Genomic DNA, 18,102 nt, shown 5'->3' with positions numbered 1-18,102 from the left:
CTCGACCTGTCATGACGTCATCCTCGTGACGTGGAGCGACATAAGTGACCGAAACATTCCGTCTGTACAGTTACCAAGGTATTAAATGCGCGTCAGTCGATGGTCGGCCACCGCCAATTTTGAACCGTCGTTGTGAAATCTATAAATAGCTCATCTCTTCTCCATTTCGAACTTTTACTTTCAAATTTCCAATCTCCAAAGCTTTTTACATCTTCTAAGTTCTTCATCTGTAAATCTACGATTTTTACTGCTAACCTCTTCTTAGAACACCATATCTCATCATCTCCACATATTTTTTAACTTCAAAGCCAAATAGCAAAAACGTCAAAAACTGTTCCTCAAAAGGAAAATGCTTCTTCATCACGGCCGATCAACGACAAAACACCGGTGGAGTCGCACCTTGAGGAGTGTGTTCCCGGGGGGTGCGTCCTCACTTCCGACTTTAAAACTGATAAACCCTCGTCGATTCCAGGTCAATGTGATCCAGTGTCAAGGTATATATGCTCGATAACTGAGGGATACCTTAAGCATGTAAATAAAGACTGCAATTGGGAGGGCAAATAGGTGGTGATCCCGACCCCCGAAGAGGACATCACCACCCATGTGTAAGGGTTTCTAAGTGTTTATACTTACCCTTTCATCTTGGGGCCCCTCAACCCCGTCATCGTTGATTTTTGCCATCAATACCAAATAACCCTAGGCCATGTTCATCCTTCCTTTTGGAAAATTATTATTCTGCTCCGATTCTTCGTGAGCAAAGTCGAGGGGATGACTTTCACCCTCGATCACCCCATCAGGTTGTACAACATCTATCGAGGCGGGTTAATAAAACTTCAGCGCTGGGCTACCAAACTGTTATTCTCGAGCATAGACGAGGAAAATGACCTAGGCTGGATGGGCCGGTTCGTTCGAGTGAGGACTTCCGACCTAATACCGGCCGAGAAGATGCCATTTACCGAGAAATAGAATATGAAGCGTAAGTACAATCCCACTATTAGCTCCTATTTATTGCTTTTCTCCTTTGCTTCTTCTCATCGACATCCTTTTCCGTGATGTAGCGGTTGCTTGGATGCCCGGTGCAATTCCTAACCTCAAGAGCTGGGTTCGGGACTTGACCTCGAGCTCTACGTTTGCCGAGCGCTCATGGCGCGATTTATTAAAGGGCTGATAGGAGGCCAAAACTCATGGTAAGCCCCTTTTCCACGTCTTTGATGATTTTGTTAAAGCATTTCTTACTTAATTTCCTTTCATACAGGCCTTGGCAAAGATTCTATCATGAGGCCCTTATCTGGTGAGGAGGAGACTTTGATCCCCGCACCAAAATTAGCGAAGGACAAAAAGAGGAAACAGACCTCAACCTCCGAGGATCCAAAACCTAAGAAGAAGAAGGCTCGTAAGCTGAGGAAGAACATTATCCTCTTGATAGAAGACTCTGTTCGGCGTCTAAGGGATGAAGATGAAGAAGAGGAAGAAGACGACTCCGGGCTGGTGGCCCGAGTGGGAACGAGCACCGAGGCCCAAAAGCCACTAAATCAATGAAGACTGCAGAGACTCCGTCTCGAGATGAGGGGGTCTCGGGAAGAGACTTGGGCAAAGTCCCCAAGTTATCGATAATTGAAGATGCCTCCTACCATAATGAGCCAACGGTGGGTACGGCTGTAGGGGCTGGTCTCCAGGCCCCTCTAGATAGAGAGAACACCCCAAGTGATCCACTTGGGGCAATAGAAATTGGAGGCTTCCCGCTGCTCCCCTTGTTTTTCGAGGAGATGCTTTAAGAGGCTCGGGCCTTAAAGACCCTCTCCATCTAAGGAGCCCATAGAAGGGAGGATCCCTTCCGTGATTACTTTACTGGGGTCAAAGATGCTACCGGACTGTGCGATTTAGATGTCTCGAGGAAGGACTCGGGAGAGGCATCGAGCCTTTTCAACAAAGCGCAACAAGTTCTGAATCGGGTAAGCCTTAACTCCCCTTGTGTTCATTTTTTTCTTCTTGTCTAACTTCTTTTATTTTATCTACGTAGGCCTCAGCCCTTCATCAGGAAGCATTTTCTCGGTCTCGAGCTGAGCTATGTCGGAAAGAGGCCGACCTCTGAGGGCTCACCGAGGATAAAAATGACCTTAGACTTCTCTGTGGGCAAAAAAAAGAAGAGACCAGGGACCTTTGAGCCGAGTTAGCCAAGGCTCACTAAGATCAGACCGACCTGATCGAGCAGGTAATGAAAACCTTAAAAGCTCATGGGCTCGATTCGGGAACATTGGCTAACATTTCAATCTCAAAGCTGCAGCAGAAGGTACAGAAGATCGATCAGCTCCGCGAAGAGGTCAATATGATGAAGGCGGAGACCTTGGGGTGGAAAGAAGGTATGGACCACTTTGCTGCAGAAAAAGAGACTGCTTTATCCCAATTGTCATCGGTCGAAAGTCAGCTTCGAGGCATGAAGGAGAAAAACTCAATTCAAGCAAAGCAAATAGAGGAGCTCGAGGCTCGGTTGGCTTCCGAACTTGCAAAGGACAAATCTGAAGCCAACAAGGCGAAGGTCGAGGCAGAGGCAATCGCGGTCATCTACCAAGCTGATGTTGAAGCTGCTCAAGTCCAAGCGAGACAGGCAGCTGAGACCGCTCAGACTCGAGCACATTGGATTGTTGAACTCGCCAAATGCCAATCTCGGAGGGAAACCCTTGAGGAGATCCACGCTCGAGGTTTCGATCTTACTGACGAGATAATAAAGGCTAGAGAGTGTGAAGATGATGCTGGAGCATTGGCCTCCTCCGATGATGATGATTACGCCGATAGCAATAGCGGGTCCGAGAGCGGGGAGGACCTCAATGGAGAAGAAGTTGCCCCGGGAGAAAATTAGGAACCTTAGGATTTTTTAATTTTGATCTTTTGTGTAGGATCCTGATCGGACCTTGTAAATATTCTCATATATATAAAGATCTCTTTTCTTTCCGACTTGTCTTTATTTCATTTTCTGCCTTGTGAAATTTCTTTTTTTCATTCATGCCTTATAAAAATTTTGTTCATAAGTTCGAGGTTTAAGCAACTTGATCGAAGTCGGACTAATATAGTTTTTATAATCGAGTGATTACTTACTCGAACTCGTAGTAGGATGAACCTTAGGTTTTAATTGAGTGGGGATGATTTCTCGAACTCAAAAATAAAATGGCCCTTTAGGCTCTTGAATTAGGGCGATACGGCCATAGTAAAAAGAATGGCTTTCTCCCCCTTTTCGGCTTGAAAAGTTTATTGTTTGATCATATAAAATCTATTGTGCCTTATCATGAAATAAGGGATTTCCTCGATAGTTCGAACGATTCCTTACCCATTAGGGTTTTCAAGGGTCGCTATTATCGAGACCCTTTGTTTCGTAATGCCTTATAATAAAATAAAGAATTTGTTTGAGAGCTCGAATGACTTTGTAACCATTAGGGTTTTTGAGGGTCGATATTATCGAGACCCTTAGTAATTCATCTGAGGGTAGCCTTTTTAACCGGTTTATGAAAATATTTGAAGGCCTGTTTTATAACGGAAATCAAACGTCTCCGAACCGTGTTAATTTGGCCGTATCTTTTAGCTTGAGATTCGCCTTTTGGGCTTGTTCCCCTATTATACTTCAAACTTGTTCGCAGTATCAGTCTCAGAGTGGGTTGGCCGTGGCCTATAAAATTGAGGGTTGCCTTTTTAAGGTCTTACGATCTCGAGGTTTTAATAATTCAATTATGTCCATTTTCCCCGAGTGTGGGGTCAATTGTTCGAACTTTAGTTGTGACCTACCCTTAAGCCAGTTTCCACAATAGATTACAAGCATGACACTGTAAAGTAAAAGTTCCTCTAAGGCATGCAATATCTGGCAAGGAAAAATACTTTTTTCAATAGATTAACATGCGTACATGTTTGCCATTAGGGCTCGAGTAATCTACATGGGCATGGTTCGTTTGACCGTTTGCTCTTACAACATTTACCTATCAAGACCCTGTCGACACGAAGTATTTTCCTTGTAACTATCCGAGGGTGATGCCCCCCAGTATTCGAGGTTGATTGTAAAGGAGCCTCGGATACTGTTGAATCGCTCTAAGTTAGCACGAACAATGGTTTCCTCGTTAAAAACCTCGCCAAAAAACCCATTTGGGACAAAAACCGGTCTAAGGGAAAAATAATGCAACACGTGCTTTCAGACCTAAGGACTTTGTGTTTGAAGAATCCTTTGATGTCTTCAATTAAACACCTGCAAATGGTTAGTGTAAAATATAAATAAAAATGGAGAAGGCCGTACCTTAGCAGTAATATCGTTTAAGGAGTGATATGTTTCAATTGTTTGGTAATTGTTCGTTTTTCAATGTGCCAAGTTTGTATGATCCCTTTTCGATGATATCGAGGACCTAATATGGTCCCTCCCAGTACATGCCAAGTTTTCCTTCATTTGGGTCTCGAGTATTGAGGGTGACCTTCCTCAGAACTAAGTCCCCGATTTTAAAGTGTCGAAGATTGGCTCTTCTATTGTAGTACCTTTTGATTCGTTGTTTCTATGCGGCCATTCAAACGAGAGAGGCTTCCCGTTTTTTATCTAGCAATTCGAGGCTTGTATTCATAGCCTCGTGATTTGACTCTTCCGTTGCATATCAAAACCTGACGCTGGGTTCACCGACCTCAACCGGGATTAGAGCTTCGGCGCCATATACTAAAGAGAACGGTGTTTCCCCCGTACTGGATTTTGGCATTATTCGATACGGCCACAGGACTTCGGGTAATATTTCTCTCTATTTTCCCTTAGCGTCATTCAATCTTTTTCTTTAGATTTTGAATGATGGTCTTGTTTGTCGATTCGGCCTGCCCATTCCTACTAGGATGATATGGTGTTGACATAATCCTTTTTATTTTGTGATCTTCGAGAAACTTTGTCACTTTGCTGCCGACGAATTAGTTTTCATTGTCACATACGATATCGGCAAGCATCCCGAATCGGCATATAATATGGTCCCAGATGAAATCTATGACTTCTTTCTCTCTAATTTTCTCGAAAGAATGTGCTTCAACCCACTTAGAAAAATAGTAAGTCATAAACAAAATAAATTTAGCTTTACTTGGGGCCGATGGTAGAGGGCCGACGATATCCATTCCCTATTTCATGAATGGCCATGGGGATAAGACTGAGTGGATTTTCTCTCCAGGTTGGTGAATCATCGGCGCATACCTTTGGCATTTGTCACACTTTCGAACAAACTTTTTGTATCCTTTTCCATATCGGCCCAATAGTATCCTGCTCTGATGACTTTGTGAACAAATGATTTGGCGCCGGAATGGTTTCCGCAGGTGCCCTTATGGATTTCTCGCAAGCCATAGTCGGTGTCTCCTGATCCCAAACATATTGCCAAAGGTCCATCGAACATTCTTCTATATAGTGTTCCATCTTCGGCCAATGTGAATCGTGCGACCTTTTTACGTAGTGCCCTCGATTCCTTAGGATCCGACGGAAGCTTCATGTTCTTTAGGTACTTGATATATTTGTTCCTCCAGTCCTAGTTCAGACTCGTAGAGTCGATTTTGGCATGTCCTTCTTCGATTACTGACCTTGAAAGTTGTACGACAGTCCCCGAGCTAACCTTGTTGTCTTCGACTGATGACCCCAAATTTGCGAGGGCATCAGCCCCGCTGTTTTGTTCTCGAGGCACATGCTGTAGAGTTCATTCTTTAAACCGATGTAGAGTTACCTGTAGTTTGTCCAAGTATCTCTGCATTCGATCTTCTCGAACCTCGAAGGTTTTGTTGACTTGGTTTACCAGAAGCAGGGAGTCACATTTGCCCTAAATGACTTCTGCTCCCAAACTTTTAGCTAGCTTGAGACCTGCGATCGTGGCCTCATACTCGGCCTCATTATTAGTTAACTTGACAGTTTTGATAGCTTACCTAATTGTATTACCCGTGGGTGGCTTCAAAATAATGCCTAACCCGGATCCCTTCACGTTCGAAGAACCATCTGTGAAGAGGGTCCACACCCCTGATGATGTACCCGACTTTATTAATAGTTCCTTTTCGACCTCGGGTACTAGGGCTGGTGTAAAGCAGGCCACAAAGTCTGCTATGATTTGAGATTTGACGATCGTTTGGGGTCGATACTCGATATCGTACCCACTGATCTTGACTTCCCATTTAGCCAATTGGCCCGAAAGTTTGAGCTTATGCAAAATATTGCGAAGGGGATAAGCAGTAACCACGCATATCGGGTGACATTGAAAATATGGTTTTAATTTCCTAGAGGCACTTATTAGGACAAGTGCTAATTTTTCTAAGTGTGGGTACCGGGTCTCGACCTCACCTAAAGTTTGACTAACATAGTAAACAGGAAATTGCGTACCTTGCTCTTCCCGAACTAGGACCCCACTTACCGCGATTTCCGAGACTGTTAAGTACAAGTAGAGGTGCTCGTCCGTTTTCGGGGTATGAAGCAGTGGCGGGTTCGAGAGGTAACGCTTTAATTCTTCCAATGCTTGTTGGCATTCCGGGGTCCATGCAAAACTGCTCTTCTTTGTTAGTAGTGAGAAGAACCTATGCCTTCTATCTGAAGACCTCGAGATGAATCGGCCTAGGGCGGCTATACGCCCTGTTAGTCTTTGTACGACCTTAACATTGTCCACGACTGTGATGTCTTTAATTTCCTTGATATTATTGAGGTTGATTTTGATTCCCCAATTTTGATACCATAAAGCCGAGGAACTTGCGTGAGCCGACCCCGAATGCATATTTCTCTGGGTTGACCTTCATGTTGTATTTCATTTGTATATCAAAGGTCTCCTGCAAATGTGTCAAATGGTCATCTGCTCGCAGGGACTTAACTAGCATATCGTCAATATAAACCTCCATTGATTTACTTATTTGTTCTTCGAACATTCGATTTACTAAGCGTTGATAAGTGGCACCAGCATTTTTTAGTCCAAACGGCATTACATTATAATAGTAGGTACCGTATTTATTGATGAGCGAAGTCTTTTCGTGATCCTCCGGGTTCATTTGAATTTGATTGTACACGGAGTAGGCATCGAGAAAACTAAGGATCTCGTGGCCGGCCGTGGTATCAATCATGCGATCGATATTGGGTAGAGGGAAAGAGTCTTTAGGACATGCTTTGTTTAAATATTTATAGTCTACGCACATTCTAAGTTTATTTCCCTTTTTAGGGACTACGACTACGTTTGCTAACTATTCGGGATATTTTACCTCCCGAATGGATCATATTTTGAGAAGTTTCGTTACCTTGTCCTTGATGAATTCATGTTTTACCTCAGACTAGGGCCTTCTCTTTTGTTTTACCGGGCAAAACTTCGGGTACAAGCTCAGTCGATGTGTAGTGATCTCCGGCGGGATCCCTGTCATATCTAGGTGGGACCAAGCAAAACAATCCATGTTATTGATAAGAAATTTAATGAGTTTTTCCCTGAGCTCAGGGGTTAACCTAGAACCCAGGTATACCTTTCGATCTGGTAGATGCTCGATCAGTATGACTTGCTCCAGCTCTTCGACTGTCGATTTGGTGCAATCGGAATCCTCGGGGATTATGAAGTATCATGGGATCCAGTAGTCATAGTCCTCGTCTGTTCCTTGAATCTCTGACTGAGTCGAGGCTGGTGGATGTGGTTGCTATTTAGCTTCCTATTTTCCTTTGGACTCCGATCCCTTTATTGATAAAAGCGCCGATACTAGTATTACTTCGTCGATCGCAAACATCTCATTTGCAACATGTTGTTCCCCATAAACCATTTTTACTCCATCCGGTGTTGGGAACTTCAACATTTGGTGAAGGGTCGAGGGGACAGCCCTCATGTTATGTATTCAGGGTCTTCAGAGCAGTTCGTTGTATCTCATATCGCCCTCTATCACATGGAACTTTGTTTCTTGAATAGTTTTGGCTACATTTACTGGTAGGATGATTTCACCTTTAGTTGTTTCACTCGCCATGTTTAAGCCATTGAGAATCCGAGTTGCGGGTACGATCTAATCTTGCAGGCCGAACTGCTCTACGACCCTCGATCGAATAATATTGGCCGAGCTTCCTAGATCAATTAAAATACGTTTAACTTGAATTTTATTCAAAAGGATAGAGATTACCATAGCATCATTGTGGGGTTGTGAGAACCTTTCTGCTTCCTCATCATTGAATGATAAAGTGCCTTCTGGCACATAGTCTCGAGTTCGTTTTTCCCTAGTGATTGATACTTTAGTGCGTTTGAACACGGGCCCTTGTGGAATATCAACCCCACCAACGATCATGTGAATCACGTGTTGTGGTTCTTCCTGCTCATTTTTCTTGTTTGTATCCCTGTCTCTGAAATGGTTCTTAGCTGGGTCGCTCAAGAATTCTCGAAGGTGACCCTCGTTGAATAGACGGGCTACCTCCTCCCTTAGTTGTCTGCAGTCTTTGGTTCTATGACCATGTGTACCATGGTATTTTCATATTTGATTGGGGTTCCTTTGTGATTGATCGGTTTGTAGGGGTCTAGGCCATCTAGTATCTTTGATTCTCCCAATGGCTGACACAATACCTGATGTGTTGATGCTGAAGTTGTATTCTAATAATCGTGGTGCTTCTATGGGACCGGCATGTTTATCGAAGCCACTTTTACTCATGAGCCCTCGAGAGCTCTGTCCTCGATCGTTCCTTCGATCATTTCGGATGGGATTGCATCCTGGGCTGCTGTTTCTACGATCTGCGTTGTATGGTTGATACCGATCTCTGTTCGACTGGGGTTCTCTATCGATATCCCTTTGAGTTCTGCTAACGAGCATGTTTGGATAAACGGAACCGGAAGGGGTCCCCAATTGATCATCCTCAATCCTAATCTTTGACTGGTACTGATTATGTACATCTGCCCAGGTTACCACTGGATATTCAATTAAATTCTGTTTTAGCTGTCGTGATGCCACCGAACTGCGTTCGTTCAAATCCTGAGTAAAGGCTTGAACCGCCCAATCGTCTATGACCGGTGGTAGTTCTATGCGTTCCATCTAGAACTGAGATACGAATTCCCTCAATATTTTGTTGTCTTTTTGTTTCACCTTGAAAATGTCTGACTTCCTAGTTGCAACCTTTCTTGCTCCGGCATGTTCCTTTACGAAGGAGTCTGCAAGCATGGAGAATGAATCGATGGAATTAGGCGGCAAATTGTGGTACCATATCATTGCTCCTTTAGATAAGGTTTCTCTAAATTTCTTCAGTAAAACAGATTCAATCTCATTATCTTCCAAGCCATTCCCTTTTATTGCAAATGTATAAGAAGTGACATGCTCATTAGGTTCGGTGGTCCCATTGTACTTAGGAATTTCTGGCATTCGGAATTTTTACGAAATGGGTTTTGGAGACGAACTTGGAGGGAAAGGCTTCTGTACGAATTTCTTTGAATCCATACTCTTTAGAATCGGCGGTGCCACCGGGAGTTGTATGTCTCTACTTTCTTGTCATTTGCCTCGATTTTCTTTTCTCCTGATTCAATCCGTTTAGTGAGCTCCTCGAACATTTTCATAATGGTGAGGTGAGTCCCCGATTCGTTGGCATTCGACCTTTCTGGTACAGGCTTGGTCCTGTGAACGACTTCTGGTTCGATCCTACTTGGTGTTCGCTGTTGATTTTGTAGTTGTTCTATAGCATCTTGTTGAGCCTGTAATATTTCGAATATCAATTGGGGTCTAACTCCACCATCTTATCCACCCTGCGTACCTCGACCACCTGATCGAACTTCTCCGCGTACACTACCTTTGGGATCAATACCCAAATTTTCATTTAGGGCGACATGTGAACTGAGATTGACGGGATTTGCAATTGGTGCTCCCTCGAGGTCAGCCTGAGGCACCTCAATTCCTGGGGCGGCTATGTGGTCATTTTCCCCATGAAATCTGAGGTTGTTGTCACCATGTGTAGGCGCTACTTGTGAGTTTGACATGTTTATCCTGAAAACAAAGTTTCTTACGAGAACAAGTGTAAAGTAGTGTGTGTTATCGAAATCAGTATTAAGCAATAACTATTATCCTAGGCCCCACGGTGGGCGCCAAATTATTTACCCTTAAAATTGGATAACAATTAAACTTATAATGAGGTTCTAAGAATATATGACTTCACTTAATATCGATAGACAAATATGAAAATTAATGACAGAAATATACTATAAAGTAAAGCGAAGCAGTGTTGAAACGGAATTCGACCCTCGAGCTAGGATGCCCTCGATCTGAATGATACCAAAACAGTTAAGATAAAGCAAGCTGATGAACAAGAGAGTATAAGTTAAAGAGAGAGCATTATATTGGCTTTTTTATGCGAGAACAATCTATCTTACAAATGGTTAATACTCCCCTTTATATAGTAGAGGAATTCTATTTATGGTTTAACTCTAATTACAGAAGAAAATCCCATGATTAGCTAATTAACCGTTTCTGATTTGATCCGTTCCGAGATTTACGCCATGATCCTCGACCAGTCACCGAGGTTTACGCTGTGATCCTTGACCAGTCACGGATATATCGCCTTTCTGTTTTTATGCTATCTTCGATCTTGCTCGATGTTTATCTTGTTTGGTTTCGATCGCTACTAGTCTCGATCTCGACAGGTACCTCGGTTCTGAACTCGGTACCTAGTCCTCGTGACTTAGTCTGTTCCGTTATGATGCCGTCCTTCGATGCAATCTCCCGGTCTCGGTCAAATAGTAAAATTGGGTGGGCGCGGTTTTAACTGTATATAGTATCTTTTCTTGATTTTATAATAAACAAGGTAGTGATTAATGTGAGACCCCTCATCACCACGTAAGGTGAAAGCCCGGGTCATTGGATTAATTAAAAAAATATTCTTCATAGAGTTTGGTTCGGACACAGATACTCTAATAGTGTGCTTATAAAAAAATTTCATTAAGAGTAAAATCGTAAATTAAAGTTAGAGTGTCCAAATTAAAAATGTATTACTCTTTTTCGAAGGAACTGGTAATTAAGAAAATAATGTCAATTAAACTGAAATGAAGGGAGCATCTACATTCTAATGATTTGCAAATCCCACCGAGTGCCATGACTTCAGGAGTGTTATTGCTTTGTGGACGATATATGCATGGCAAATCTTAACTTATTGCTTCATGTAAACAAGAGTGTTATCCACAACATCAACTGTCACTTTGTGCGTGCTATTTAATTTGCACGTGTTTTATTGATTAGTAAGCGTTCGAGAGATCCATTTAAGTATATCGAGAGATAATATATACTTGTGAGAATAGTGGAATTGAGTAGGCTTTAACTACTCTTTCCTTCAATAGTTTCCCTGGACCGCCCACATTGATGAATTGTCACTAAAGTTTCCATTTTGGTTGAGTCGAGTTTCGTTTGGTTCAAGGCTTCAAGCTGTCTGTGGACTATTGGAATTTAGACTTGCCTTAATTGATTATCCCAACTCCTTCTTTGACCTCTGCAGATTTGAACAATTCTGTACAAAATGAAAGTCATGTGCATCCAGCTAAAGGCCAATATCTTCCTTCAAAATAGGGATTTGTCACATAACCAATTTAAAAATAGTGCTTGCCTTTTCTCTCAGTTTAGTCAAGGAATTAGCTTATCCACAGATGTTGCCACGTTTAGACGTGTAGTGCGATTAACTTTTGTCCAGCTATACTACAGAAGATTTTAGATACTATAAAAAATATTATTCTCTCCATCTCAATTTATTTGACATGGTGCTAGATCTACAATAACTCATGTCAATAACAAAATAGGTTTGTGAAATTATCTAATTTCTAATTATGAAATGTGTCAACTTTTAAGATGGATGACAAAAAGAAATACTCCAGCTTAGCTTGTAATTAAGAAATTGGGACTGAAGCTGTAAAACAAGTGCGCGATGACAATGGCACAACGTATTATTCTAATAATCAAAGAGAAGTTTCTCAACACTGCCATACCCAGTTGTTGTTCGTCACTAATTTCAAATTTAGGACGAATTCGATCTAATTTACGATAAATTTAAAAGGGCAGATGGATATACAAAGTATTCTGTATTCACGGGTATCCGGGAACAAATTTACCACAGATATTACCTTTAAAAATTGGCATTTTCTCGTAGTAGTTCTTTGACATTCTCTTCTCTCATCAAGCATTGATCCATATACCAACAATTACATTAGTCACTAAACTTACAAATTAACTTATACCAAAATGAATCAGTCACAAAAAGAAAAAAAACGGTCCATATACCAACAACTACAATAGTTACAACCTTATAAATTAACTTATACGAGTACTTTTAGTTTAGTTTATCAAAATGAATCTATCACACCAAAAAACAAAAAAGCAAATGATTTAAAATAGCTCCCCTACTAGTCCAAGAAAATGGTTGATATATAGTCCAAGCCCCTAGCATGTATTTGTTAATTTGTTTTGGCCCAACATATCTCACGGGTTTGTCCTTGGATGTAATGACCCGACCAGTCGTTTTGAGCATTTGCATTCCGTTCAACTGTTTGAAATCTTTAGTAGCTTCATATGACGTATTATGATTCGTGTGAATCGTCGATTTTTGTTTTCAGGTGATTCGGGAATGATTCGGTAGAAGGATTCTCAACTAGGAAGCTTTAAGTTGGAAGAGTTGACCGAGTTTGACTTTTGTACAATTGACCTCAGAACGGAGTGTTGATGGCTCTGTTAGATCCGGATGGTGATTTTGGACTTTGGCGTATGCCCGAATTTGCATTTGAATGTTTCTAGAAGTTTTCGACACTATTTGGCGAACGCTGAAAATTTGAAGGTTTGGAATGTTTATAAGTTTGACCGAGTGTTGACTTTGATGATATCGGGTTCAGATTATAGTTTCGTAGATTGAAATAGCTTTGTTATGTAATTTGGGACTTGTGTGCAAAATTTGATGTCATTCCGTGTTTATTTGATATGGTTCGACACGAGTTTTGGAAGTTGAAAGTTTAAAAGTTTATCAAGTTTGATTTGAGGTGCGATTTATCGTTTTGTTGTTGTTATGTGTGATTTGAGGCCTCGAGTAGGTTCGTATTGTATTTTGGAACTTGTTGGTATGTTCGGACGGGCTTCCGAGGGGCTTGGGCGTGTTTTAGATCGATTTTGGACCATTTTCCTCTATGTTCATGTTGCTGGTTTCTGATGTAGTTGGTGTCCTTCGCGATCGCGATCGCGAAGGGCTGAATGCGATCGCGTAAAGGAATTTTGGCGCTGAGTAAGTTTCTTCTTAGCGTTCGCATCATCAGGAACGCGTTCGCGTAGGCTTCTGTGGATTATTGTTCGCGTTCGCGTATGAGGCATCGCGTTCGCATAGAGTTATGCTAAGAGCTGGGAGCTGGGAGTTGGGGACTTATTTATCTCGTTCGGGTAAGATTCGTCGCAATCGCATAGCGTAGATGAAGGTGGTCATTGCATTCACGTGGGCAGTATCGCGAACGCATAGAGCATTTTTTGTGGCAGTTGCATTTGTTCTTCGCTATTGCGAAGGATATCCTGCGACCGCGATGGGTATTGTTGTTCAGTGGTTAGAAAATACTCTTTTTCGTGCCCTTGAGTCATTTTATCATATTTTGAGTTATGTAGCTCGGATTTGGGCAATGTTGGAGGCGATTTTCACCACATAGATTGGGGTAAATATTTTTTACTCGGTATTGATTATATTCCGTGATTCCATCTTCATTTTTGGCATTTGATTGATGATTTCAAAAGAGAAATTGGGGGGTTTGTTTAAACTTTTCTAAAGTGAATTTTTTGAGTTTTGAACATCGATTCGGAGTCAGAATTGAGTGAAATTAGTATGGTTGGACTAGTAATTGAATGAATTGTCAAATTTTATGAATTTTGTCACGTTTTGAGATGCGAGCCCGAGTTTGACTTTTGATTGACTTTGAGTAAATATGTAAAGATTTGACCTTTATCGATTGGGTTTACTTTCTATGGAATTATTTGATGATTTTGTCACGCCCCGATGCTTGGGGAGCGAGACCGGCGCTCAATCAAGATACCTCGATCGAGCAAAACTTCACAATGCTATCTACCTAATTCACCCATGAATAAAGAGAAGATACATTTCATTAATTAGACAGTAAGAGGTCATGTGAATAACACTAGTTCATTTACATTATTTACGTCATTAACAAGTCTCCAAAACAGTACACTGTACATTCGTGATTGAGGTGGAACATGTGATAGAATTTCAGCAAATTTAGTTTCTTTCACAAAACAAGATACAGCCCACACAACGTCTACGGAGCCTCTAACAGAAACAAAAGATTACTAAGACAGTGTCGGTAACAAGGCCCCGACTATACCTTAAAATGCTATGTACAAAGGACAAGAGATACATGACCCCAAAATGAGGTGAGGCTCACCAAGTCAGTTGAGGAGAGGGTGTGGTGTTGCCACTTATCACTACCACATGCTATGGAACCACCTGTATCCATTAAAGATGCAGCGCCCCAGGCAAAATAGAAATTAATACATATGGTATAGTATGAATATGTAAAACTAAGCACCCTCTCATTAGAACAAGTAACGGTAAACGGAGAAGGAAACATGAAATCATAAAGAGACTCAAACCACATCAAGGTGTCAAGTGAGGTGAAAAGTAATACAAAGTAAGTTTCAATCTTTTTAAGTTGAGACATCTTTAGCACCGATACACCATCGTATTTTTAGCAAGGAATCCGATCTCAGCCCGATCATCTAAGCAGTCTCACCAAGAGACATCCACTCACAATACCACCATGTGCGTGACATGGCATCCGATCTCAGCCCAATCGGCTAAGCCTTCTCACCACAATGTTGTTTGGATCGACATCACATCACATCTCGCTAGTAATAATCTCATCACATTTAAGGGTAAACATATCAACACATTAATCTCATCCCATATAAGGGGAAACAAACTCATCACATTAACATGGGGATTTACCCCTCTATCACTCCTACACCGGCATGTGTAATTTTGGGGTTAGTTTATTTTGTCCTACCTTTCCTCGGTGACTAAACGATACTCCCAAAGAATTTATTATTAACGTATTTAATACCCTTTCATAATCTTTTACACATCATTTCCATTTCACTGGCACTAGTAGCCACAATTTTTAATGTCGTTCTTGGCACGTTGGCCGCATTTCATATTTCATGCTTACTATTTCACTTTCAAACATCATCACATATCGTCAACAACAAATATTTCCACTCAAGACTTTAAGTACACATTTGAGCAATTAAGGGTCTTAGGCACATGTGATTTCTTACACAATCAACATGATAGCTTTCATTATAATCACGTTTTTAAGTCATAATATATTAACACACAGCCCATGCTTAAATCACATTCTCAAATAGTAACTCAACATAACAAGAAAATTTGGAATACCTATTGAATGCATATATCTTTTGACACAAGGCTTATTCGGAATAAACAATTTATAATGAGCAACACGGGACTTACAAGGCCATTGTGGGGTTCAATTCTAAAAGAGAAGTTTAGCTAACATACCTCATTTTAAGCTTTCCTTAATTCACTATACAGTTCCGAAAAACCTAGAAACTTTGGTCTATCTAGAGATATAGCAAAATTGAACACAAATTAGGAAGGAGTTCATGTTTCAAGCTCATTTGAGCATTTTATCGAACACTAGGTGGGCATTATGATTTTTAGCTTCTCCTATGGTGGATTTCTTTCACCCTACAACCCAAAGTCTAACCATTTGAGCTCAACTACCTTCCCACAACTCATGATTTTACATGAATGCATAGATACACTCTCACACCCAAGAATCACACCCCTCATTAACCATCTTCTACCCCAAATTCGAAATTGAGACTCGGACATGGAACCTTACCTCTTGGATGAAGAACCTGTGAGTTTCTCCTTGTGAATTCTCCAACTTTGAGCAAGAATTGATGGATAGAATCTTAGGGACTTTCCCTCTCACTCTATGGCACTTCCTCTCTCTAAATATATCAGGTTTTTACCTTACAAATGGTCTTCAACAACTATATATCGAAATAGGGTCGGGTTAAAAAAAATTAGAAAAATGAAGCCCTGATACAGATTTGTGGTCGCATATGCGACCACATAACGTTTCTGTGGCCCACAGAATGGACCGCATAATGGCCCTCTAGATTTGGGCATTTCTGCTTCATTCTACAACTGGTTTGTGGTCTGTAGACCAATTCTGCGGTCACATAATGTGCCGTAGAACTTCCCTCTAGTTCATGTGTTTTAGGAAATTTTCTTAATCATTTCTCCATAACACATTCAAGGAGGCAAACTCTATATTTCTCAACTTCTGGACTTGCCTATCAAGATTGGCAATTGGAATTTCTTCATAAGCTAGTCATTAATTAACCTTTATAGCCTCAAGCTGCACAATAAGCGATGGATCTCCAACCACCTTCTTCAACATGGATACATGAAACACTAGGTGCATTAAAGACATTTTCAGAGGTAGTTCTAGCCTGTAAGCCACCTGGACAATCCTTTGACTGATTCTGTACGGTCCGACATACCTCGGACTCAATTTTCCTTTAATACCAAACCGCATTACCTGCTTAATAGGGGAAACCTTCAAGAATACCCAATCATCCTCTTGGAACTCCAAATCCCTACGACGAATATCCGAATAGGACTTCTGACAACTCTAGGCAGTTTTCAACCGTTCCTTAATGATCTTAACCTTCTCCATAGCCTGATGCACGAGGTCTGGTCCTATCAACTCTGCTTCCCCAATCTCAAACCATCCAATATGAGATCTACATCTCTTACTATACAGAGCCTCGAACGGTGCCACCTGAATGCTAGCATGATAACTATTATTGTAGGCAAATTTTATGAGCGGCAAATGATCATCCCAGCTACCTTTGAAGTCAAGAACACAAGCGCACAACATATCCTCAAGCGTCTGAATAGTCTTCTCTGCTTGCTCATCGGTTTGTGGATGTAAAGTTGTACTAAGATTTACTTGAGTACCCAACCCTTGCTGAAAGTTTTTCCAAAAGTTAGCTGTGAACTGTACCTCCCCCCCTCCCCCGATCAGAAATGATGGAAACTGGCGTGCCATGCAGCCTAACTATTTCCTTGATATACAACTGAGCATATTGTTCCGCTTCGGTAGCCTTAACAGGTAAGAAGTGTGCTGATTTTGTGAGTCGATCCATAATCACCCAAATTGAGTCAAACATGCGAGGTAGTCCTATCACAAATTCCATATTGATCATCTCCCACTTCCATATCGGGATTTGTATGGTTTATGCCAACCCACCAGGCCTTTGTTGTTCGTCCTTCACTTGCTGACAAACTGGATATCTTTCCACAAAGTTTGCCACATTCCTCTTCATATCATTCCACCAGTAGACTTTCTTAAGATCATGGTAGATCTTTGTAGAACCTAGGTGCACGGAATACCTAGAAGTGTAATCCTCAGTCATAATTCTTCCCTGGAGACCATCCGCATTTGGAACACATAGTCACCCTTGGTACCTTAGTGTACCATCATCCATGCCAAGAGAAAAGCACATGGTCTTATGTTTATTAATACCCTCCTTCAATTGTACCAACATTGGATCGTCATACTGCTTCTCCTTGACTTCCACAACCAACGATGATTCAGCCCTATTTTGCACAATTACCCCTCCTTCACTAGAGTCTGCAAGACGAACTCCCAAGCTAGCCAACCGATGAACCTCCTTGGCCAACGGCCTATGATACGCGTCCAAGTGAGCTAAACTGCCCATAGATTTTTGGCTAAGAGCATCCGCCACAACATTAGCCTTCCCCGGATGGTACAACATATCGATGTCGTAATCCTTGAGTAACTCCAGCCATTTCCTCTGCCTCAAATTCAATTCCTTCTGTCTGAAGACTCTTACGGTCCATGAATATATCCATATGGACCCCATACAGATAATGATGCCAAATATTCAGTGCAAATACCACCACCGCAAGCTTTAAGTCATGTGTTGGATAATTGTTTTGTGATTCTTGAGTTGCCTAGAAGAATAAGTTATCACCTTGCCATGTTGCATCAATACACACCTAAGTCAGATTCTTGAAGTATCACAATATACCACAAACCCATATGTACCCTCTGGTAGAGTCAACACTGG

At 41.5% G+C, this 18,102-nt stretch overlaps 3 protein-coding genes across 3 annotated transcripts; 1 reads left to right on the top strand and 2 right to left on the bottom strand.

Annotated features, from left to right (window-relative positions):
* The first annotated feature begins 2,215 nt into the window (after positions 1-2,215).
* On the top strand, positions 2,216-2,857 carry LOC138894399 (uncharacterized). Its single transcript, XM_070179097.1, has one exon. It carries the CDS (start codon positions 2,216-2,218, stop codon positions 2,855-2,857), a length of 642 nt encoding a protein of 213 aa, XP_070035198.1.
* Positions 2,858-8,997: 6,140 nt separating this feature from the next.
* LOC138894398 (uncharacterized) lies at positions 8,998-9,321 on the bottom strand. Its single transcript, XM_070179096.1, has one exon. It carries the CDS (start codon positions 9,319-9,321, stop codon positions 8,998-9,000), a length of 324 nt encoding a protein of 107 aa, XP_070035197.1.
* A 7,923-nt stretch (positions 9,322-17,244) lies between these two features.
* On the bottom strand, positions 17,245-17,895 carry LOC138894397 (uncharacterized). The gene is made up of 2 exons (XM_070179095.1): positions 17,487-17,895; positions 17,245-17,384 (listed from the first exon to the last, which is right to left on the bottom strand). Exons 1-2 carry the CDS (start codon positions 17,893-17,895, stop codon positions 17,245-17,247), a joined length of 549 nt encoding a protein of 182 aa, XP_070035196.1.
* Positions 17,896-18,102: the final 207 nt, after the last annotated feature.

This window comes from Nicotiana tomentosiformis, chromosome 6 (genome assembly GCF_000390325.3).
Source record: "Nicotiana tomentosiformis chromosome 6, ASM39032v3, whole genome shotgun sequence".
NCBI lineage: Eukaryota > Viridiplantae > Streptophyta > Magnoliopsida > Solanales > Solanaceae > Nicotiana > Nicotiana tomentosiformis.
Note: the sequence above shows the minus strand (reverse complement) of the source record. Positions and strands in the feature narration are given on the sequence as shown.